This window comes from Strongylocentrotus purpuratus, unplaced genomic scaffold, assembly GCF_000002235.5.
Source record: "Strongylocentrotus purpuratus isolate Spur 01 unplaced genomic scaffold, Spur_5.0 spur5_contig_832, whole genome shotgun sequence".
NCBI classification, from domain to species: domain Eukaryota; kingdom Metazoa; phylum Echinodermata; class Echinoidea; order Camarodonta; family Strongylocentrotidae; genus Strongylocentrotus; species Strongylocentrotus purpuratus.
Window position 1 is genome coordinate 212,849 of NW_022145538.1, and position 24,357 is coordinate 237,205.

At 36.5% G+C, this 24,357-nt stretch overlaps 1 protein-coding gene across 1 annotated transcript; it reads right to left on the reverse strand.

Moving 5' to 3' along the window:
- Window positions 1-2,436: 2,436 nt before the first annotated feature.
- LOC100888012 (rhodopsin) lies at window positions 2,437-23,626 on the reverse strand. The gene is made up of 6 exons (XM_030984003.1): window positions 23,326-23,626; window positions 12,602-12,699; window positions 7,859-8,174; window positions 6,310-6,529; window positions 4,633-4,723; window positions 2,437-3,450 (listed from the first exon to the last, which is right to left on the reverse strand). The coding sequence occupies exons 1-6, from the start codon at window positions 23,439-23,441 to the stop codon at window positions 2,732-2,734; spliced, it is 1,560 nt and encodes a 519-aa protein (XP_030839863.1). The 5' UTR covers window positions 23,442-23,626; the 3' UTR covers window positions 2,437-2,731.
- Window positions 23,627-24,357: the final 731 nt, after the last annotated feature.

Genomic DNA, 24,357 nt, shown 5'->3' on the forward strand with positions numbered 1-24,357 from the left:
GGGATTCTTGCTATACATTAATTGTTACCTTTCTTCGCTCCAGTGATCTCGAGGCAGCAGACAGCAAGACGTGTGAATAATAAAAGTCCAAGGGAGTGGTTGTTAGAAGCTTAAACTACAAAAAACGCACACTCTCTCCAATTTTATACAACAAAAGGTTGTCTTGGGAACCACTTCTATCTTTACGGATAGGGTGCAGGGGGGAGAGCCTTTGCCGGGAGTCTTTAATAATAAAAAGGATAAATCCTTCACGGAATAGGAATTCTTGCTATACATTGATACCTTTCTTCGCTCCAGTGATCTCGAGGCAGCAGACAGCAAGAAATAAATAATTTGACTTTGCCGGGAGTCTTGGGGAGAAGCCCCAGGAAGTTCTTGAATAAAAAAAAAATCGGAAATTCAAAATAGTCGTTACGAGCGATATAAATTATAATTTCCCCCTTGAAAGTCACATAGCCCCTTTCATTTCATTCTAGAAATAACTTCTCTTTCTCTCCTAAAGAAAATTTTATATAACTTCTGTTTTCGTATTGTTGTACTTTCGTCCGCAGACTTCTTAGGCACATATTATGTCAAGCCAACTCAGTCGGAAATGTAATATGTAGGCCTAAGTGTAAATTTAAGTTTCATGTTCTTCCCCGGTTCTTCCTTTTTTTTTCTTTCTTTCTTTCTCTCTCTCCCTCTCTCTCTGTCTCTCTCCTTTTCCTCTATCCTCTATCTTCTTCTCTTTTACATTATTGTCTCTTTTCTTCTCCTTTTTTTGTGTGTGACATGCGTTACGCGTTGGTGTGACATGCGTTACGCGTTGGTGTGACATCGCACATAAATGCCAGTTGTAGATTCCCTGTCTAATTACAAGTATTGATCTCGATTTAAGATTTTTTTTTTAAAGTTCCTCATTAATTCTATTTCCGTTTTTCTAATACTTACACACTAATCTCCAATTTAAAAAAAATCGTCTACTTCCTCTCAAGACAACATTATATAAAGGATTCATTAATGCAAGGCTCTCTCGTGAGTAATCTCTCAATTTCAATAACTTCCTGCATTCCTCATCTCTCAGTTTCTCTTGCTTTAATATTTCTCGTTACTTCCTTCCAATTGCTCCAACTTGATTTCTACACATCTCCATATATTCTAGTTTATGCACTATATCTATTCTTCAACTACAGGTAGATGCAAATATTACTCAAAATCCATTATATAAATCACACTCAGGATACAGCCAATGGACTAGAATTGCTTCAATCTATATTTTACATCATTAATATATGGTTTTACAATGGCTATTGTGATGAGATGTCTAGGTAATATGTTGATGTGTTTGTTAAAATGTATTACCATGGTGCACCTTCTTGGTTTAAAAAAGATATATTTGTATGAACTGTACATGTATTAACGTAAGTTCATGCCTTTACATACCACAGTAGAAATATTATATATTTTATATTTGATGCAGAATAATATTAATATTTGAAGATTAGAAACACGAACAGATTCCATAACCATTCAAGACAGTGTTTCAAGAAAAACTTAAGCAAACTTTGTCCTCGATGTAAATTCACACTATATAGCACTAGTCTAGACTCTTCGCGAGCGGTTCCATTGGAATTAATCGAGAAATTCCCCTCGCTAGCGTGTAAATAAAAAATACGCGACTGGGCATAGGTCTTCTAGCGAGTACACTTAAGGAAGCAATATAGATGCGCCAGTGGATACGCGCATTTCTTTTAAATTCGTAAATTACATTTTGAACGGGATATAAAATAAAAAGACATGTTGATTGCTGTATTTTCGGGTTACGGTTAAAACAGTGCAATTTCTAGATCACATTGGGCTATAGCTGTTTTAACCGAAACCCGAACATTCAAAGCAGTCAATATTTGTATGAACCTATTTACATAGTGACAAGCATTAATTTTGCGAACATTCTAGAAGAGGTGATTTGAAAACAGTAGCAGTGGGAACGACCGCCCCCGTTGTCGCAAAAGAAATAGAATAACAGAAGAAGAGAGAGAGAGAGAGAGGGGGGAGGGGGAGAGAGAGAGAGAGAGAGAGAGAGAGAGAGTAGAGCGAAAGAGGGAGGGAGAGAGAGAGAAGTAGCGCGCTTTAGGCATGCAGCTTCGACTTCTATCAGATCGAAGCCTAGAATCTTCATGAAGCGGTTTATAATAGAATTTTTGTTAATAAACGGTTTAAAAACTGTCATATCGTTTTTGCATCCCACAACCCATTGTGAGGTTCCTTGAAACTTTATGGTATAGAATTACAACTCTATAAGTATCAGTGTCCAGGGACTCGTTTCACAAAGCTTTTTTTCAATGACAAATGCAAAAATCAGTGACAAATCGGCTGATAACCAATCAGAAGCAAGGATTTCAGTAGCTTATAACAAAAACGATCACTTGTCACTGATGACAAGTTTTGTGAAACGCCCCCAGGGCATATTGTTATTTAAATCAAAGATCAGGCAAGCTTTCCTGTAGGCTAGACACTGCTCAATGTTTGAGAAAAGACACAAAAATAAAAGGCATCTTATCAAACTGGTGCAAAACAATTATGCATGCCACAAAAGAGATTTTTGGGGGCCGTCTCTCCTGCTGATACTTATTTATGCAAATGCTCTTCATTACCTTATAATAGTATAAATATAACATATAGGTCATTTTTATATATTTTCAGTTCACCTTACTCTGGTAAATTGATCGGCTTTTTAATGCTACACTAGCAGCTATATTTCATTTTCTATTTGCCTTTGCACGCTAATTTGTGATTTCTTTGCCGTGTTGCAATTTGGGCTCGTTTCAAAAACACCACTGTCCGCGTTAACACTGCTCTGAGAGCTGTAATAGTCTATCGCTATCGCTGTCTTTCTTTTGTCTTCTTTACCTCCGGCAGAAACAACAGAGCAACTAGTCTTGTCCAACTTGCTCAATTTCTTTGGTTCTTTCACGGGAATTTCTTTAATTTGGTCACAACTTGTATCCTCTTCTTCATCATCCACGTCTTGTTTTATTCCAGCATACTTGCCGTGGATTCCATCGATAATATGGTTCAATTCTAAGGAACAGTTATCCGTCGAGACTGAATTCTGCTTGGCGCGATCCCCTATTACCTCCACAGCGCCCTCTGCTGTCACGCAGTTCTGACTCTCCTCGTCAAGTTGCGTTACCTCCTTCACGACTGTCTTGTATCCAGTCTCGGGTATGCCAATATCGGATGCGCGTCTACCGAAATAAGGTGGGCGTCCTTTCCCGTGTTTCCCTGGCAACAGCTTGTTTAACCGTTCCATTTCGATAGCTGCTGATAATCTGTTACCGCTTGGTTCGACGTTGACTTTGGGCAAGATAGCAGATGGTGGTACTGGAACGGCCGCCGCACATATCTCATAGTTACCTGGTACAAGACATGAACTCGTCTGGTCGTCTTTCTTCAGCTTGCTGTCACTTGCTGTGATTCAACAAGAGAAAGAAAAATGAAGATATTATAACCATTACCAAAAGGAGATTGTCATTTCGCCTTACATCACAAGAGAGGCATGTAACCTACTAAGAGACATGTACGGTGCTGCGACCTCAAGACAACTATATACCAAGTATACACAAACACTTTATTTGATGAGTGTTTGTAAAGGCTCGTTCGGAAATGACGCGGTCCCGACGCGGTCCCGACGCGGTGAACCGCCGCAAACAAAATAATGGCAACTTACGCGTAACAAAGGTCCTGCGCGTATTGAATGAGCTCTGTATAAAGGTCAATTACACAGCCTAAAACACCATTTTTAAAAAGCAATGATTTTTTTTCTTCTTCTGCCTTTTACATTAGTGGAAAAACATATTTTAAAAAATCCATCGGTGTTTTGCTATTCTGACTTTTTCCGGTCAGTAGTGCTTTAGCTAGGAAGCGAGGAGAATCATGTGACCCAAAACCGGAATAAAATCAATGCTCAATTTCTAAACAGATTCCGTTTTTGTTCAAGCGACTCTACTCGCTTCCGTGCGATCGCATGAAGAGCACGGACACTGTCATGTGTCACATGCTTTTGATAATCGGATCACAGGGAGATCGTATAGTTTGTGGTCGGCTTAAAGGGACTAGGTACACTACTGACTAGGTAACATTGTTTAGATGAGAGAAAATGGTGCGATGGTAATGATTTCAATGCTAGATGTACAATTGAAGATAATCTGAAAGTTTGAGTGAAAACAGACCATTATTAATGATAAAAATTGGGGAAATCTGATCTGATCGATTCATTCTTTCTCCCAAGTATATTATTGCAATTTAATTACGTTTTAGTTGAAAGTAAATTGTCACAACGCAATGAATTGGCTCTATAAAACATTCCAGACATGTTGAAAGTTTTTTTAAAGCCTGTCTTATGTCTTATTTTCATGGGGAAATGGTGGGAAGAATTAACGGTTAGAGGATTTCGCACAGTGACGCCTTCAAAGAAAACAATTAATATCTTTGTGGTTTGAGAATTTGTTCAGGATTTTTTGTATATTACAGGGTTAGTACGATAGAAGGAATATAATAAGTAACATTTTATCCAACAATAAAATTACGTAGTTTTCTCATCAACCTTCAACAATGTTACCGAGTCACTTTAATATAAGAAATGATACTTACATAGGCCTAATTGTATCGGTCTGGAGCTACTAGGAGGACTTTTGTCAGTCATTATGTAAGTCATACACCCAGGGAAGAATGAAGTCAGCATCTGAAACGATAAACAAAACATAATAATAATATAATAATAATGATAAAGCGGTGCTTATAAAGTGCTTCCCACCGAAGTATCTAGGCGTATGTCTCTAAATGACATACATGTTAGATATTGTCACTACCCATTGCAGGACAAATCTGGCTTACGCCCCTGCCCCCCCCCCCCTCCCCCTCGATCAAAACATTGACACAACCGTCTTGTAAAGATTACGCTTCCTATACCAACAGTGTCCCCCCCCCCCCCCCCCCAGCCATATATGGGTCCTTTTCCATGCCAATTTCAGTATGCGTCATTGGTGTTATTGTCGTTGTTGTTCTTGTTGTTCTTTTCTTCTTCATGTTCTTTTTTCGGACTCTTTTTGTTCCTGAATATTGACATATACCCAAGAGCTTTTGTACTTCTTGCTACCATGTCTTTTAAATTCAAATTTGTTTACGCCATTGGAGCATCGAGTTGAAAATCAGGCGTCCAGTTACGAAGTCACGTGACCTTTTGTAAACGCATGTCGGCCCTCAAAGTGAAGAGCTTACGAACTTTAAGTACAAGAATTGATATTGTATTTTCTTGTTTTCTTCGTAAATTAGTCATGATTCATGGTGTATTTTCATCTGTTTCATCCAAATGTTGTTCTAGACGAAACCCTTAAATGTGACATTCATGTGGATTTCATAAATTAAATGTTTGAGTTGATTCATTTGTAAAACCCTACTGGTCCCATCTTAAAGGGAAGTTCACCCTGATATTAATTTACTTTCGATATAAGCAGAAAAATGAGAGCAACATGTCAGTGAAAAGTTGAGCAAAATCCGATTAAAATACTAAAGTTATGATTTTTTAAATTTGCGATCTATCAAACAAAATTTGGCAACTCTGTCACATATCTTGCGAGCTTCCCTCCCATTTGCTTTGTACTAGAATATATTCAGAAATGTTCCCTAACGAAAAGTGAAATCATACATGCACCCCAAATATATGTAGGCCCTATTGCATATATATTGTTATACAACCCCTGTATGACACACATCTTTAATCCTTTCATATTCTAATACTATGCAAGTCCTCATCAGAAGACAGGCTGGGTTAATATTCAGAGTGTTATTCAAAATAACTGCAAGATTCATTGATATTTCATTTTAGACAAATTTTCCAAAGATACGCTGGTACCCTTTACTTTGCTGTCACGGTAATAAACTTTTCTATTTTTTATAACAGCCTTGAATACAATATTGATATTAAGTCACTAAATCGGATAATAAATCAATCAAAGGCTGTTGTTATGGTGGCTGTTTTCATCTTGTAAACTTGTCAAGATTCGGCGGCGTAGCTTAGGGGGCAGGGTTACGAGTGGAAAAGAATACAGACCGTAGTGTTGAAACACTTTAAAGCCCATCTGCACTAGTTCGGCCAGGAGGGATTAGACCTCCCTGCAAGTTCACTGACAGGTGGTTATCTCATCAAATCAGCTCCAATTAACATAAGGGAAAGGGGATCATGGGGGACCAACATGCACCGATTAGGCATTGATTGCTATATAAAGGGCGCAAGTAGTGCAGTGGGGCTTTAAACATTCTGATCGTTACCTTCTTGAGGCTCTTCCTGAACACTCTGCTGGTGACGGCATAGATGATTGGGTTGATCATGACACTACTCTTAGCGAAGAGAGAAGGTAGAGTAGTGGCCGTCAGCGAGAGCAGTTCAGATCCACCAAAGACAACAATCATTGACGTAATGGCATACGGTGACCAGGCCACCAGGAAAGCAATTGCGATGGCGATAAGGGTCTTCAATAACTTCTGTTCTCTGTGATGATAAATGACAGTAGAAACCCATTATAACAAAATCGGTCAAGTAATTGCGACAGGAAACAATTATCTAATTTATCTGTGGTTAAAATGCAGGTGAACACCATTTTAGCGAAAAGCGGGGGTAGTTTGAAGGGCAGAAAAAAACATATTCCGATAATATTTCTCTGAAATACGATTTCAGGACCCACTATAACTTATTTTTCTTTATTATAAGATTTCAGAGCAGGTCCATTTTATGCCACGATGGTCCAAACAGAAATGGGTAAATGCCTGACATTTATCAATGAAATCGTAAAAAACAATAATGGGGATCATTTGATGTTGTTCTTGTTGCTGCCGTTGTTGTTCCTTTTGTTGTTGTTGTGTGTGTGTTGTTGTTGTTGTTTTTTTTTGGGGGGGGCGGGAAGCTGAGTGGAAAAAAAAGAAGAAACAATTCATCCATGTGTAATACAGAAGTTTATGGCACTAACACAGAAAGTGCAATTTGGTGTCATAACTTATCGATTCGTGGGGTTGAAAAAACCATCCGCACTCTTTAAAAGCGCATCGGGTTCGAAATGAGGGCGCCATCTCGTGTTTCAAACCAACCATTGGTCTGAGTAAATCGAGGCTGTGTCATTATAGCCTTACATTCACGAAATATCTATTTTTGATCAAGGTAGAGTATTATTAGCTAATATACAAGTATTTATATTGTTTATGACGAAATAGACCAAGGTTATCAATCATAGTTAGATTTCACAGCGTAAATGTGATTGTATCACGTATCTTTTCTTTTTCCTTCTGACATACATTTTATGCAATGGTTTCTATTTGAAATAAATAAGCAAGATGAGTCGTGTTGGGTCATGAGAAGTATCCATTTAGACATTTCTCACCTTGAAAGAAAGGTTCTCACTATCACCACATTGGAATAAAATTGTGTTCACACTTGTTATTATAGAATATCTAGCCCTTTGATAAAACAATGTGCAGTTCGGAGCACCCGATAGTGTGAGATGCGCCGGGCTTTGTCCTAATGACCTTGAGAAACTTTCTCGACAGAGTCTATTTCGCTTTAGCGAGTGCACCTCGTCAGGCACGTAGCCAGAGTTCGATGTTTTTTGTTTTTTTTTTTTTTTTGGAGGGGGGGGGGGGGGGCACATACATGTAATCGATCGAGGTAAAAAAAAAGGGGTCTAAAAAAGTTCAACCGATCTTGGAAATTTTAGGGGCACGTGCCCCCACCCCCCCCCCCCCCCGTGACTACGTGCCTGCACCTCGTCCCACGCACTAGATCTGTGCATCATTTCGAATGGACATGTCATAATATTAAAGAGTTCACCTTCTTCTTCTATTCCTCTCATGTGTCTTGATGCTGTTGGACGTAGCCCATCGTGGCATTCTCCTCGTCGTGAGAAAGATACAGATGTAGCAGTACATCATGATCACGATACTGGATATGAACGTTAAGAACATCATCGCGAGTACGTAAGACATGATCTGAGGTTGATCACTATCCCATTTCACACTGCACCAAGCACCTGTTCCTTCATAGGTGAATTCACCCCAACCGGCTAGTGGAAACACGGCCCAGGCGAATGAGAACACCCACGGTATGGAGATCATCAAGAAGGCCTTGGGGTACGTCACCACGATGCCTGCATAGAGAGAGAGAGAGAGAGAGAGAGAGAGAGAGAGAGAGAGAGAGAGAGAGAGAGAGAGAGAGAGGAGAGAGAGAGAGAGAGAGAGAGGAATATTTAAACCGATGTACGCATAATAATACACAGGGATATATCGAGTATAAACATATAATTACAGCGTTTCATCCCCGTGATAAGCTCTCCGAGATCTTTTGAAATTGAGGTATTGTTCAGTGTTTAACAGTGAAATTTTTTTTTTTCTCTTTAACCTCAATCAGAGGAACTTTATTATTCAAATTGACATTCCTTTTTGTTTCTTTTCCTTCAAATAAACAAATTCAACTCATATACAATCATAAACAAATAAAATATTGCAACGTCCCATTAGTTTGTTCATGAGTACATCTGTTTTCGTTGTCTACAGCATCTCAATTAATTTCTGTACCATATTGTTATTTTCTCTTTTAATACTTTTACAGTTCAAATAAAATGTCAACTCATATTTAAGACTACGATATAGAGTTCTCGCATGTGTTCTATTAAATGATTGTAAATTCTTTATGTGGTTTCTATATATTACATACTCAGCAAAATTTATTATTAAATTTACTAAATGACAAATTGAGTTTTCAACTTCATAACCAAGTATTAAAATTTGTTCAGTCATCTGAATATTTAGACCACATAAATTGAAGATTACACCTGAAACAATTCTCCAAAACAATCTTACGTTTTCACACTCCAACATCATATGCTTAGTGGTTTCTAGCGTATTACATATCTCACATGTATTATAATCTAAGATCTTCCATTTGCATAAATTGTATCGTGATGGTAAAATCATATGCAAAAGTTTAAAGTTAAATTCTCTGATTTTATTATTCCGTACAACATGAAATTTAAACTGTAGAACAGATGACCAATTAAAATCCGCATGTAAGTGTAGTCGTTGTTGCCATGCGTTTAAAATATATGGTTTTTTCTTATTTTTTTGCACAATCAGTGAATATATTATTTTCGTATTAAGTTTTGACAAATCTATCATATCCCCTGTCGAAATCTCAATGGTCTGTAAATCAATTACTTCATCACGTTCTACATCTTGTGATTTACGCAACCATACCAAGGGGAAAGCCTTTTTCAACATAGCAAACTTAAAAGCAAATAACATTTTGGGTAACCCATATCTTTGGGCAGTTTCGTCAGAGTTTTTCCATCGACCGTCATTAAGAACATGGTGTACTCTTTTTATTCCTCCTCTCTCCCACACCTTAAAATGAAGCATTCGGTTCCTTATTTTAATATTACTATTATTCCATAGTATCGTTCTCATTATGTTATTCGTCCCCTCAATATTTACATATTTTAGTTCAGACCATGTACAAAGCAAATCAAAGTAAAAATATGGCAAATTTGCTGTTTTACATAATTTTTCCATGTCTTTCTTGTGACAGTTAAATTCTAAACTTAAGGGTATTCCCCCAACCTTGTCAATCCAATAGGAAAACAATGTTTTCCATGAGGTATTTTGACAGTTCAAATATTTCATTATCCATGAAAGACGCAATGCACTAACTCTAGCTTCCAGATCAATCATTCCCAACCCCCCACTTGTAACATCATTAATACAAATATTTCTTCTTATTTTTTCTGTTTTTGAGCGCCACAAAAAGGAGTATAATAACTTATTAATTCTTTTGATGGCATCCTTGGGTGCTGGAACAGCAGTAGCCACATATACTATTTGTGATGCAGCTAGCATCTTTATAACTGTGATTTTCCCGTAGTACGTCAGATGACGCATTTTCCACAAATCTAAAATTCTTTTAATCTTGTCAATTTTTTCTTCCCAATTTAGTGTTTCTACTTCTTTTATATTCATCCCTACATAAATCCCAAGAAATTTAAATGGATCGTTTGAAAAAGCCAATCCTTCAATTTCATTTGCATCACATCTTTGTGAAAGCTGCATTATTTTCGATTTATCCCAATTCACCAAAATACCAGCATATCTGCCAATTTTTTTTATTTCGTCCATTGCATGTCTCACTGACGCAAGTGAACTGAGTGTCATTACCGTGTCGTCTGCATATTGTGCAATTTTAATTTCTGTTTCAAGTCCTTCATGATTTTTATCTAGAACTTGTATACCTTTAATATCTTTATTTTGATTCACCTTTAACGCTAAGATTTCTGCAGTAATAATAAATAACAATGCTGATAGTGGGCATCCTTGCCTTACACCTTTCTCAATTGTGAAATTTTCTGAGAGCCATCCATAATTCATAACACTACCACATGCATTGTGATATAGTGTGCGAATCCATTTTATATATGTATCTTTGAACCCAAATATTTCCAACGTTTTAAAAAGAAAAGAATGATTAACATTGTCAAAAGCTTGTTTGAAATCGATAAACATAATAATACCCGGAACATGTTCTGACTCACAATAGTCTATTATATCTTGTATAAGACGTACGTTTTCAGTAGCTGACCTTCCTTTCATAAAACCCGACTGATCGACCGATACTATAGTATTTATTACACGCTTCAGTCTATGTGACAAGGCACGAGCAGCGATTTTGTAATCGACATTGAGTAATGATATTGGCCGCCAGTTGCCAAGGCGCGTCTTAGGACCTTTTTTATACATAAGAGTAAGAACAGATTGTTTTTGTGACCATGACAACTCCCCATTACAAAATCCCGTATTCAGACTTTCCAACACCAGGTCTTTTATCTCTGACCAGAAACATTTATAGAATTCCACTGTTAGGCCATCACTGCCTGGCGATTTATTATTATTCATGCCTTTTAATGAGTTCCAACATTCTGCTTCAGTAAGTAAACCTTCGCAGCTGTCTGCTTCTTCTTCGCACAATGAATGAATATCTATGTTTGTAAACACGTCGTGAGAGCTATATTGATGATCATCGATTGAATACAAATTCGTATAATAACTATGTATGTGCTTTAAAATATTATCTTTCTGAATTTTCCCATTAACTTCTAAAGAGTCTATTTCTTTTTTCTGGCCCCTTCTCTTTTCGAGTTGCAAGAAATATCTATTTGATTTTTCACCCTTTTCTAACCATTTCTCCCTTGAACGTACAAAAGCACCTCTACATTGATATGTATACCATTTGTCAATATTATTTTTTAGTTTCTTCATTCTATCGTTATCCTCTACAGATAGGTTACATTCATTTTCACATAGATCTCTTAATTCTTTTTCTAAATTAACAATGTAACATTTTTTCTTTTTATTCACATCTATTGCATATTTCATACTAAATTCCTTTATCTTTATTTTACAAAGTTCCCATTTTTGTTGCAAATCTAAGTGTCTATATTCAAGTTTTAGTTTTCGAATAACATCTGTGACATTTGTTCTATATGTCTCGTCCTCAAGCAGAGAGCAGTTTAGTTTCCAAATACCTTTCCCACGCTTCTGTTCATGAACCTTAATCGTAAGTGAAACAGCATTGTGGTCACACTTTAATGCAGGTCTGATATCGGTTGAGTAAACCCTGTGCATAAAATCAGCTGGAACAAGCCAATAGTCTAATCTTGAAAACATCTTTAAAGAAACCTGTCTCCATGTAAACTGTCTTTTATCTGGATTTTGCTTTCTCCATACATCAATCAAATTGAACAAATGTTGAAAACATGAAAGATTACGCTTACGTATATTTATGTGTGAAATACCCCTAGTATCTAATTTTCGGTTTTGGACACAATTAAAATCACCACCTACAAGAAGCACATCATTATGGTTCTTGTACTTATTTGACCATATTTTTAAAGTTTTAAAAAACTTTTCTTTCAGCGTACTCTTTGTTGGTGCATATATATTAATACAAAAGTATGATTTACCATACAAGCAAAACTGTAATGCAAGAATTCTTCCGTCTCCTCGTGTGAAAGCTTTTACTGATATCAGTGAACTAAATAATCGGTTGTGTATTAGAATCACGACTCCTTTTGAATGATTTGTTCCATTATTGAAGTAACATGCTCCGTTCCACTCTGATTTTATTATTGATTCCAGATCTTTTGTTACAAATGATTCTTGTAAAAATGCGATATGACATTTTTGATCATTAATCCAGCGAAATATTTTGCCTCTTTTAGTCTTGTCTCTTATTCCTCTTACATTGAGGGACACAAAAAGTATTCTTGATACTTCATTCATCGTTTCTTGTTTGTTTTTTCAACAGTATTTCGTCATCTTTGTATTATGTAGCTTTGCTATTTTTTCTTACTTGAATTTCTTGGCTTTAACAGTGAAATAAAAGTTTTTACATTCTACAGCCATAACATTAGATTACTATTTAGCACATAAATAACGCAGAAAGTATTTCATTAAAACGTTTTTGGTATTTAAGTTCAGTCCTCACTAATTTTATCACATTCATTTGAACATTGATTTTTGAATTTACCGAAATGTGGTTTTGTGATGACAAGATATCGATCGACAGCGATCACAGCATGGGACATTAACGAGTTGAGACCAAGGAACGTCATGATGAATGCATATCTGCCAAAGAAAAAAAAGAAGGAGCGTTACAAAATGTAAACTGATCAGTTTATCTTGTGATAATAAAACCTATAATAGGCCATTCTAACAAAACGTGAACAAACGATTCTATCGTTTTGCATCCTCAAAAATGCCCTGAAGGTAATACTGTTTTGTTACCGCATTGATGGATTTAATCACTGTAACTTCAAACCACCATTACTATTAATTGAAGAGCACTTGATTCTTAATATAGATTCTTATAGTCCAAATACAAAAGATATAAATATAGTCATTGGATAAGCACAATAAGCAACATATAAAATGTATATAATTATGGTAAACTACTTTCAAGGGAAAAAGTAATATACTTTTTCGATATGGCATGTTTTTAAAAACGAAATGCAGTTGAATAAAATCATATTATCAAATGCTTTTCAACATTTTAACTGATTACTACACCTCTTTCTTTTTTAAAATGTAAAATCAATGTTTATGAATTACGTGTTCAAATCCTTTTTAAGGCCCTTTAAAGTGTTGGGAGCCCATAATTCGCCCAAAACTGGTGGCAAAATTTCACTTAAATTGTATCATAATATGAAAGAGGATGTCTTTTAAGACACAATTCTGCAAAGATTTCCCCAAAAAAAACTTTGATAAAAGAATACATAATTTAGGATTTCTGTTGTCCGCAGAAAACCTGAATTTTGTATTCTTTCCCATTATGAGAAATTTTGCCATCAATTTTGTTGGGCTCCCAACACTTAATAGGGGCTTTGACGTTATTATTGTTGTTCAATGTGTTAATATTCATTTGCTAAATACTTTTAATGTTGTAAATGTTTCCGCATTGTATAATTAATTAACAAGCTACCTCTGAAGACGGAAATATGAACAAAATATCTTGTGATATTACTTAATCTCGATAAAGAATGACCTGCAATGCTAAAATATAACCTCAATATGAAGCTACATTTATCTGGCGTCACATTAATGTGTATGTTAACAATACCATGTTATCTGCTAAATCCCTACCCACCCTTATCCCATTTTTCTAACAAGTGGCCTCCTTCTTCTACTTCGTTATGAATGAAGTGTTTCTTGGCTGCAAGAATCATCACCGCTTACCTATGTATGTACCCATCCTTGATTGGGCAAGGGAATACATTTTTAACACATCATAATACAGTCTCAAATAAATATTCATCTTTCTGACAACATTATTCTCCCTGGAATAATTCAAGGTAAGCTTGTTTATAATTACTTTCATCGTACATTAGAGCTTTAGGTCATTATGCCACAGAATTGGATATATCGGCTTGAATGCATGCGTGTGAGGCACATGGGATAGGTGAGAGAGGAACCTAGAGTCCCTCAGTCTGTTTTCTAAGGCATAGCATACTTTCCAACCATCAATAACACATTTAGAAAGAATTTAAACAATATTATTCCAGACTTCTTGTACCTGTTTAGATACCCTATTATTATGTAAGCTATTTTTTTAATATTCTTTTTATATTTACTTGTTTAGATTTTTCTCTTGAATATTTTGTAAATATTTCTCTCCTTTTTCTTGTTTTACTCCGATTCGCTTTGTCATTATTAAAGTTCTTTTTGGGGGATAAGTTGTCCTCATTCCTGTACCATACATGGGTGTCGATCCCGGGGGATGGGGGGATATTCCCCCCCCCCCCCAATATTTCAGGTGGGGGGGGGGGGGTGGCCTGTACAATCATCCCCCCAATAATTCACCATTACAACAAAAAATGAAGAGAAAAATTAATGATGAGAGCCCGATGAGAGTAGTTAATGGTTATTACTCGCAAGATGACCATCAATATACACATTTTTCTATCTCATTTTCATAATACATACATATAAAAATAGAAAACGAAGTAAATAAGACAACCGTATATGGGACAAGAATATCACATGACTTTTTGCCAGATCAATCTGAAGTGATTTTTAAAGCTATGACTATGTGGGGTTGATGATGCGTTTTTTTATATAATGCAAATAAAGTAATAAAATATTGTATCATTGAAGAGAAAGACGGTTTTGTCCAAATGGCAATATGTAGGAGACGAAACTTTCAGTTTGTTCCCTGATTCTGATTTTGTTATATTGATTTCATCCATTTCTTTGTTTATTTATATCTCTACATGTAAAACATTTGAAGAGCTTTTTTCCGAAAGGACCAAAATCTTTAGATAGCAAATGGAGATAATGATATAAGTTCCTCTATTTACCTTGAACAAAATTATTAACCTAAATTACGAGAGAAATTATGAGCACATGCATCTTTTAATAACAATTTTTCATAGACACCTGAACAAAATCGGGAAAACAAATATTTCTTTCTTAAGTTACACACATGGATCTAGTGCCTCTTGAAAAGAAAGCAACAAAAAAGTTTTCCTTCCCCCCCCCCAAGCCCCTGAACGAAATATCTGACGACGTAATTTTCCAATTTCCGGTGCCCAAATGTTTGTTTGCTCATCTGACCGTGATTAAATGCCTTAAAACCCCTGAGCTTCCGGGGGCTCTGGACCCCACCTAGGGCCCTAAGGCGAACGGTTGGATGCTCATCTGATGGTAATTTAATGCTTACAACCAGTGGCGTAGACAGGTTCGTACACCTGGGGGGATGACTGGGCTGCCAACGCTAGTGAGGGCGCGAAGCGACCGAGCGGGGGGAGGGTGTGGGAGGGGGGTGTCCCCCTTCCCACGGTAGGGAGCTTTTGCAATTTTGAACTTGAAATCGTGCAATCTGATGCATACTTAATGAGGTAAAATAACACACACAAGCGTGCACGCACACACACACATACTCACGCGCACATACTACGCCTTGAATGGACAGACATACATCGACAAGATCTACACACCGTGGCATACGCATACAGAATGGACTGACACATAGTATTGCATATAGAACCACACTACGTATTTATTTATCTCTGTGAATTTTGCTGTTACACCTCTTCAGAAAAAAAACCAATGTCAACTGTATACACGCAGGTATAGTCTTTGTTGTCTTGATAGGGGTATGTGGTTATGAATGAAAACAGCCTCTGTGGCCATTTGTGAATAGAACACATAAACAACAAACAAATAACGATTAAACTTTGAACAATATGTCTGTTCATTATAAAGCATAATGAATACGTACATACTATGCTTTTTTTTACCTCAAAGAAACAGGCATAGTATCCATAGATGGATATTGGCTGGCGGCTCATTAACATACAGATACAAAAAACATAAACAGTATCACTATGATCCATGGAGTAACAATACTGCTTTGTAAGTTTGTGAAGAAATCGGAACCATAACGGCATTGCATCGTTTCAAATTAGGGCATTATTTACTTCTATTTGATCTCAGTCTTATAATAGTAATAGTAATAATAATAATAATAATAATGATAATAATAATAATAATAATAATAATAATAATAATAATAATAATAATAATAATAATAATAATAATAATAATACAAATAAAAAATAATACTGATACAAATAATAATGCTAATACTAATAGGTTCCTTTTATCTCGCATTTCAAGACAGGGTAAATTCACACTGCGCTTTACATGAAACAAACTTCTTTAAACATTTCAAACTTATGTCTTCATGCATCAATCAACATACTTTAAATGAATACAAAACAAAGTGCATCTTAAATAAAACAAAAATAAATAAATAGTTAACAATACAGAAAAGATGTAGCTGCTGCAAGCTTAACAACAAACTAATGTATACCATAGTCCTGATATCAGTATTAGTGTAACAATAGTCATATAGTGGGAGCATGAAGTTTAACAATTCATGATTATACATAATTATATATGTTTGTTTGAATAATACTTGTTATAAAGATAGTAGTATGGTACTCTCTGTCACGAATTATTATGTATAATGTTGTATCACATTCATTTTCTATTCTGTTTTAGAATTGGCTTTCACCGTGTGAATGCGGCTAACAATAAACACAATTACAACAATGATGAGGATTATTATTATCATCATCATAATTATTATTATTATTAATATTATAATTGTTATCATTATTATTATTACTATTATTATCATCATTATGACTTATTAAGTAAGAAAATATCATTCCCCAAAACCTGGGGGGGGGGGATGAGTGTACATGCCATCCCCCCACCTTGTGAGGTGGGGGGATGCATCCCCCTCACCCCCCCCCCCCCCCGTTGTCTACGCCCCTGCTTACAACCTCTGAGCTTCTGTGGTCTCGGCCCCCAGGAGCTCACGCCAAGTGTCCGGCCAGTGTCACAAATAAGGTATCAAAATATGCTCATCTGACCGTAATTTATTGACCAAAACCCCTGAGCTTCCGGGGCTCCGCCCCCTAGACCCCACGCCAATTCGTGACCTGCCAGTGTCACAAATAAGGTATAAAATTATGCTCTTCTGACGATAATTTAATGTATACAACCTCTAAGCTACTGGGGGCTATGCCCCTGGACCCAACACCAATTTGTGTCCTGCCAGTGTCACAAATAAGGTATCAAAATATGCTCATCTGACCGTAATTTATTGCCCCAAACCCCTGAGCTTCCGGGGGCTCCGCCCCCTGAACCCCCGCCGAGAAACATGCAGTGGAGCCTGCATGTAAGAGTGGGTGATGGAGAGTTTTTTTTCTACCCCCCCCCCAAAAAAAAAAAAAAAAAAAAAAACGTTTTTGCCACTGTCGGTGACACCATTACGTACCAATATTTGGCTCGCATAATTTCAAATTTGGACCTACCCCCTCCTAAGAAATCCTGGATCCGCGCCTGCTTCTACCTCTTGGTTGCTTTGATCCATTGCCGAAAATATTTTGGCACCTATCATCCCCCCCCCCCAACCGCGGATACAAATCGACACCGTTGGTACCATATATTTAAATGTCTTTTATGTCTATAGGGAACCCTCCTTAAAACAGCGTTTTATGCTAACAACTCTGAGTAGGTCATCCCTCCGTCTTCCTCGTTTTAGTTTGTCTTTATATTATAATTGTAAATGTCTATATTTTGTTTTTAATTGACGGAAAATAAATACAATACAATGCAAATTAAAGAATATGTTCAAAACATTTAAAGACATCCGCATTCCATTAACTTTATTCCTTTTTGTTTTTACTGTACTATGTTTTGATGACAACTGACGAAAGGCGCAATTAAGAAATAAAAAGAATGTTTATTCAGAATGATCTTCGTCGTCATTACCACCACCACCACTATTATCATCATCATCACCATAGTCAATACTACCACCTACACCAACATCATCATTCTTCAACATACGGAATCTATCATTTATACATTTATAATTGAACAATTCAGTCGTAACACACTTGTTGTTGTTGTTGTTGTTGGGTTTATCGGCGCTAGCCATCGATTCCGATGTTTTCCGCCAGGCTGTGTGTGAGGGCGTCTTGCTCTCACTTCTGCTGCATGCTCTACGTTTCTGTGATTCTGATACTTGCCCAGTGGGTGAGATAAAGATTTATCTTGGCCTTTGTTATTGGCGAAGTGCAAGTACAGTACGTTTAAGGCCTTTTATAGGCAACTTTCTCAAAATATCAAATCGAATAAAAGACGTATCAAATATGGATAAAACATACACAATTTGGATATAATGTAATCCAATGACAATGACCATTATGAATCTAAAACATGTATTTTGATATTTGGGAGTGAGAGGGGGGGGGGGGGTCTGTAGGCATTAAATGTCAATCTAATAATTAATAACAGTTGAAACATGGAAAAAGACTGATGCCATAATAGAAAAAAAGGAACTTTAGATGAAATTCCGAGAAAAATATAATGTTATTTACAACATGTATCTATTATGGCGTCAGTCTTTTTCCATGTTTCAACTGTTATTCTGAAACTGGGACGCAGACAAAATAGTGAACAAAATGACTCCATCCCTAAGGGTTTGTCTTGGCTGTTTACCTTTACGAGCATGAACATAATTTTCCCGGAAATCAACCCAAATTCAATTCTCAATCAACTATTCATTGACTGAAACCTAAATATGCTTGATAAACATCAAATCTATGACGCGTGAATTATCCTTGATCGTCTAATGACGAATGCAATGAGAACTGTTGGTGATTTAATATGTTGTGAGAAATATTTTTCATTTTCGTAGAAATAATGTAACTACTCATTTTTTTACCTTTCAAATTTGATTCTAGAGTCTCCCCTAAAATAGATTCAGATATAAAATCCAAGCACATATTCTAGTTTATAAGCTTCGGGCAGCAAGTAACCGCTTTTTTATGTCTTTTTACATTGGGGAAGAAAACAAAACGATTTCTTTGGTGGAACAGATCAAAGAAAATGAATATCAAATTCTACAAGGGAAAACATGCTGACTTCAACCACTTTCGACATTAAAACCCGTTTTGGGGGTCTTCATTTACTGCAGTCTACAAGATCATCAGAATCCTAATATGATTTCAAAACAACACAGGAACACTAGCAGAAAGTTGATTGGATATAAATTATGAAACATATATTTTAGGGCCTTTTAACTACGTTAGGTTGGTCATAAAACTATGTAAAGAGGGCACCCTCCTTTTTCGATAATACCAGTAAAATATTGAACATTTTCCGAGTGAATAATTACATTAGAGGTGTTTTATTGCCTTCTATACTCGTCAATATGAGACGTAGAAGCTAGGAGCCTCATTTCACTTCTGGGCCCCGTCTTACAAAGAGTTGATATCAATTGTAACTTTTATTATAACAATGAGAGTTTTCAATCTTCAATGACCAGACTTAAAACAGAGTGAGGTTGATTTCTTATTTCAAAAAGTCTTTTTTGACTTTGAATTGTCTATTCTTGTTTCAGGTCGTTTGAAATTTAAATTCTCTAGATCCTAACAAATTCCATACGTTTCCATAAAAACCCATGACAAAAAAAAAAAAAAAAAAAAAAATCACAATTAGCTATGATTTTTGTTTATAGCTAGTGCTTTGTGTCCAGATGAAGGTAGTCGGTAGAGAGAAGGAAGGGGAATACACGAGGTAGAAATAAACTTGAAAACAGCAGAAAACACTCGGTATCATTGCACTTGTAGTTGATGATAAAGTGCATCCATTTCATGTAAAACACTTATGGCTAGACAAGTCAATTCATGACTTACAGTGAGATAAATTGCATCATTCATTGTGACGTCTACCGGATGGCTGCAAAAACAACGAATCCAAACATGCATACAAACATGCATAAATAACAGAAATTGTATTAAAGGAAAGAAGGAGAGAGAGAGAGAGAGAGAGAGAGAGAGGGGGGATAGAGCACTAGAGAGAGAGAGAAAGAGAGAGACAGAGAGACAGACAGACAGACAGACATACAGTCGGGCAGAGACAGGGAGAGACAGAGAGAGAGAGAGAGAGAGAGAGAGACAGCCAGACGGATAGAGAGAGAGAGAGAGAGAGAGAGAGAGAGAGACAGACATACAGTCGGGCAGAGACAGGGAGAGACAGAGAGAGAGAGAGAGAGAGAGAGACAGACAGCCAGATTGATAGAGAGAGAGAGAGAGAGAGAGAGAGAGATAAAAATGCATAAATAACAGAAATTGTATCAAAGGAAAGAAAGAGAGCGAGAGGAAGGGAGTGAGAGACAAATAATAATAATAAGTTGGTGGGTGTGGAAGCTGTACGAAAGTTCCGGGTCGTGATGAGAGAGAGAGAGAGAGAGAGAGAGAGGGAGAGAGATACAGCCAGACGTATAGAGAGAGAGAGAGAGAGAGAGAGAGAGAGAGAGAGATAAAAATGCATAAATAACAGAAATTGTATCAAAGGAAAAAAAGAGAGCGAGAGGATGGGAGTGAGTGAGAGACAAATAATAATAATAAGTTGGTGGGTGTGGAAGCTGTACGGGTGTTCCGGGTCGTGATGAGAGAGAGAGAGAAAAAGAGAGAGAGAGAGAGAGAAAGGGAGAGAGACACAGAGACAGAGACAAACAAAATCAGGAAGTTTGGACATCATTTTCCCAATCTCAGTACAGCCTGATTTTGAAATGGGGGGGGGGGGGGGGGGGGGGGGAGAAACTTAATTCCATTCTTAAATCCTCTGTTTTCATGGTGACATGTCGTTTGAACATCGCTGCAGACATTTGACCCTGTGTTGCACTAACATATTGGACCTAATTAAAGCGATTCCTCTGATAATGAAAATTGAAATATTTGAATGTCATGGGAGTGGTACTACTATGCGTTGGAATTATAAGATTTGTTTTGCTGATGTCGTTTGAACATCAATGCATACATTTGACCCTGTGTTGCACTTACATATTGGACTCCATTAAAGCGATTCCGCTGATAATAGAAATTGAAAAATTGATTTTGAATGTCATGGGAGTGTTACTACTACAAGTGACCGGGTTCAGCATAGCATGTTGTTTCTTTCGATATGGAATATAACATTAATATCATCAATACAAACAAAAGATACACTTTCATGTGAAGTATCAATTTGTGGAAATAAGAGCGAAACCATGGCAACGTACGTGTTTGCTAATGTTAAAGGCCAATTGATTTTGTCTCATATCTACGTTACCATTACATCAAATATTTTAGTACGAGGAGTGAGCCAAATCAACAGCCCGTTCGAATTTGACCAAGCAGAGACCGAAGTGACATTTCCGATGTTCATTATTGTTTTCATTATATGATACTTTATAAAGTAAGGGAAACATTTTTAGATAGCTTTAAGATAAGTCTTTTCACAAATTAATTTTCACCTCTTCCCAGAACCCAACCTTCTCTTTAATTACGGTTAAATCATGGACTACGATATATTTTCTGAAGGCTACCATGAAGCGTAAATTATTGTCAGCATTCAAATCATAATTTAATAAGCGCTCCAAATGCGAGCACTCGCACACACACTGGCGTATGCAACTGCTCCTTGCACATATTTATGAATATAAATAATACGTTTCGCAGAGACGTATCCTTATATACTACACGTTTAAGCTTAACACCTTTCATTTGATGCCTTAAACATGATTTCCTTCCCTATTTGGCTGTTATAATTAATTTCTTTCCGACTATATGCATGAATATTATAAGTTTGATCGCTCATCTAGGTCCTTTCCGGAGGCCGCCATCACGTTCAAGCTCTAGCTTAAAATGGCGGTCTCTTGCATTTTATATATTTTGGAATGATTGTCAACTACGTTTTGTTGTTGAAAGGTATGATTGATTTAATTGCTTTATATAATAATATGATTATAAATGTTCTTTGACTTATGTTAATAATATAGGCCTACATGTACTTAGTTTGTATATTACAAACAAACAATCAAACAATATAAACTGATTCAGCATTCATCATATCGAATGCTAACGCATCATGCCACTAATAAAAAGAGAATCCGAGAGTGAAACAACATTAAAGCACGTTTCGCTTAACAATGATTAGATTAAGTCACCTAAATCTTTCAATCCCGACTACGGAAAAAGTTCGTTGCCTAGCAACCGTTACATTTCACTTCATTTGTAACACAAGACCTTGCCTAGGACGAGTGAGCTATCCTTGGATGGAGTAAGATGACGAAATTGGATTACACTTTAAACAAGGTTGTTGCAACCGGTCTGCATATAAAGTCCACTCCATAAACATCACCCGGCATTCTACGGGTGCATACGTATAGGACTAAAAGTAAAAATAAGGATAAGAAAACACTTGAACAAGGAAATCAAGTCGGCTTTGGATTCACTCCGTGAGTAGGTCAAGTGTTGTGGATATTACCTCCCACATACTAACTGTGGACAATTTTGTTTTGGGTGATTGCTACCTTTAATGTAGGAGTACTGGTGATGCTTCTATACTTTCAATTGCTTAGTAACTGAAATTTCATGCTTAATACGGCATTCATGCAAAATGTTTCGATCTTTATTCTTGACTCGTTCTCAATTTTATGCACAAGAATTAATTTGACTGTATCAGCAAAGTTTCTCGTTCTTTTCAAAGGAAACGAAGTATTTTTTCTCTCAAAATCTTTATATACTAGCCTCAATTCCCTTTGGTAACCATTTACATTTCACATTCGTAATTGACTCAAAAGGAGTTTGTACTTTGTCTGTAAAGTACGTCACCTTTTTGATAAAGCTTCTATTTCAGAGTGAAACATTTGCATTAAAGTTGGTATGATGGAAAACACGAAAGTCGTGGAAAGATCATTAATTGTTTTCCTTGATATATACATGATTATACATTCTTATATTTCCTTTGAAGGGTCCTATTTAGATACTACCTCTCATGCATTATTAACTGCCATAACAACTCTGTTTATTAATAAGCCGACACTAAAATGTAAGTTTATATATTTGCACCCATGAAAAACTGAACGTTCATGTAGCTAATAGAAAGTATGCTCATGTCAATCTTTTGAATCGGATTTTAGATTTATAGTTTTATTTATTACAATTTATTATAATTTACATGGTGGTTAACATACGTAGCTAAAATGGATTGGGGGGGGGGGGGGTAAAGTCAACTTGGTGAATTAACGAATGAGACCCCCTGCCAGTTAGGCCCAAACTCTTGTGATTATAAACCCACGCCATTGCCATTTATATTGTGGAAATAAGAATGGTAACATATTATACTCACGATATACAACCCACGTGGGCGAAGAGCCAACGGTGTGCATATATGGATGCCGTCACAAAAGGAATCCCCACGACTGTTACGAGCCAATCACTGATGGTAAGTGAGAGAAGGAACATGTTGGTAGGAGTTCGTAAGTGGCGATCCCAGGCGAAAAGAAAGAGTACGACACTGTTACCGATTATGGATATGATGAAAACCAGGGTCAGAAAAGAGCCGGCCAACAGGTGGGCATAACCAGGCCACGCATCCCCATCGGTGTTTTCTTCATTTGTCCCATCCGTTACGATTGATGTAAAGTTTTCCATCTGAAATACAAAAATGTAGAAACAATAGTAATGATTTACCATTACTCCAGGAAGATCTCAAAATAACAATAAATCATTCATTGGTTTAAAAAAAAAATTGCTCGTATTATGATATTGGGTATGATTAAATAATATTTACATAAACATGATGACTATATAGTTCGCTTTAATGTCACCGGGGTATTTGAGAATGTATACCGCCTTGTCTGAAAAGCAGCTGTTATCTGTTCGTACACGATTAGATAGACATTCAAACTCCAACCAATTAATGAAATAGCAGGCACATGTAAAACACATTCGGTTACCAGGAAAGCATCTTCACACAACTAATATTCCTTGAAAGTACTCTGTACTTCTTCCTCCTACTGATTAAACCTTGAGAGTCTATCAAGTCTTCGACTCAACGCTAGATTGTAAAACCCAAAACAAATCATGCTTTAACAATCGTCTAAGTAAATGATTTATGAGGTCAATGCCACCATGGTTATTAAGGTATGGTAACGTATCCTATTGGAGTCGATCAGTGACCGTTAAGCCAATCCTTCGGGGGTCGAAAGTAATTAGCTGCAATTTTGGTGAACTGAAAGTGGCGCCATCGAGACGTACATTTATATAGTTTACATCGAACTCCTATGAAGCCATATTATACGCCATCAACACAAGTTAATTGTTTCAGTCTCTTTGCATTTCTCGTTATAAGATTTTCTCTGGTTTTGCTCTCTTTCTT

Coding starts and splice junctions, on each gene's coding strand:
- LOC100888012 (XM_030984003.1), bottom strand. CDS start 23,441: ATGTTCCTTCTCTCACTTACCATCAGTGATTGGCTCGTAACAGTCGTG. Junction 8,175..12,601: donor CATCACAAAACCACATTTCG/GTAAATTCAAAA, acceptor CTCTCTATGCAG/GCATCGTGGTGACGTACCCC. Junction 6,530..7,858: donor GAGAGGAATAGAAGAAGAAG/GTGAACTCTTTA, acceptor TTATCATCACAG/AGAACAGAAGTTATTGAAGA.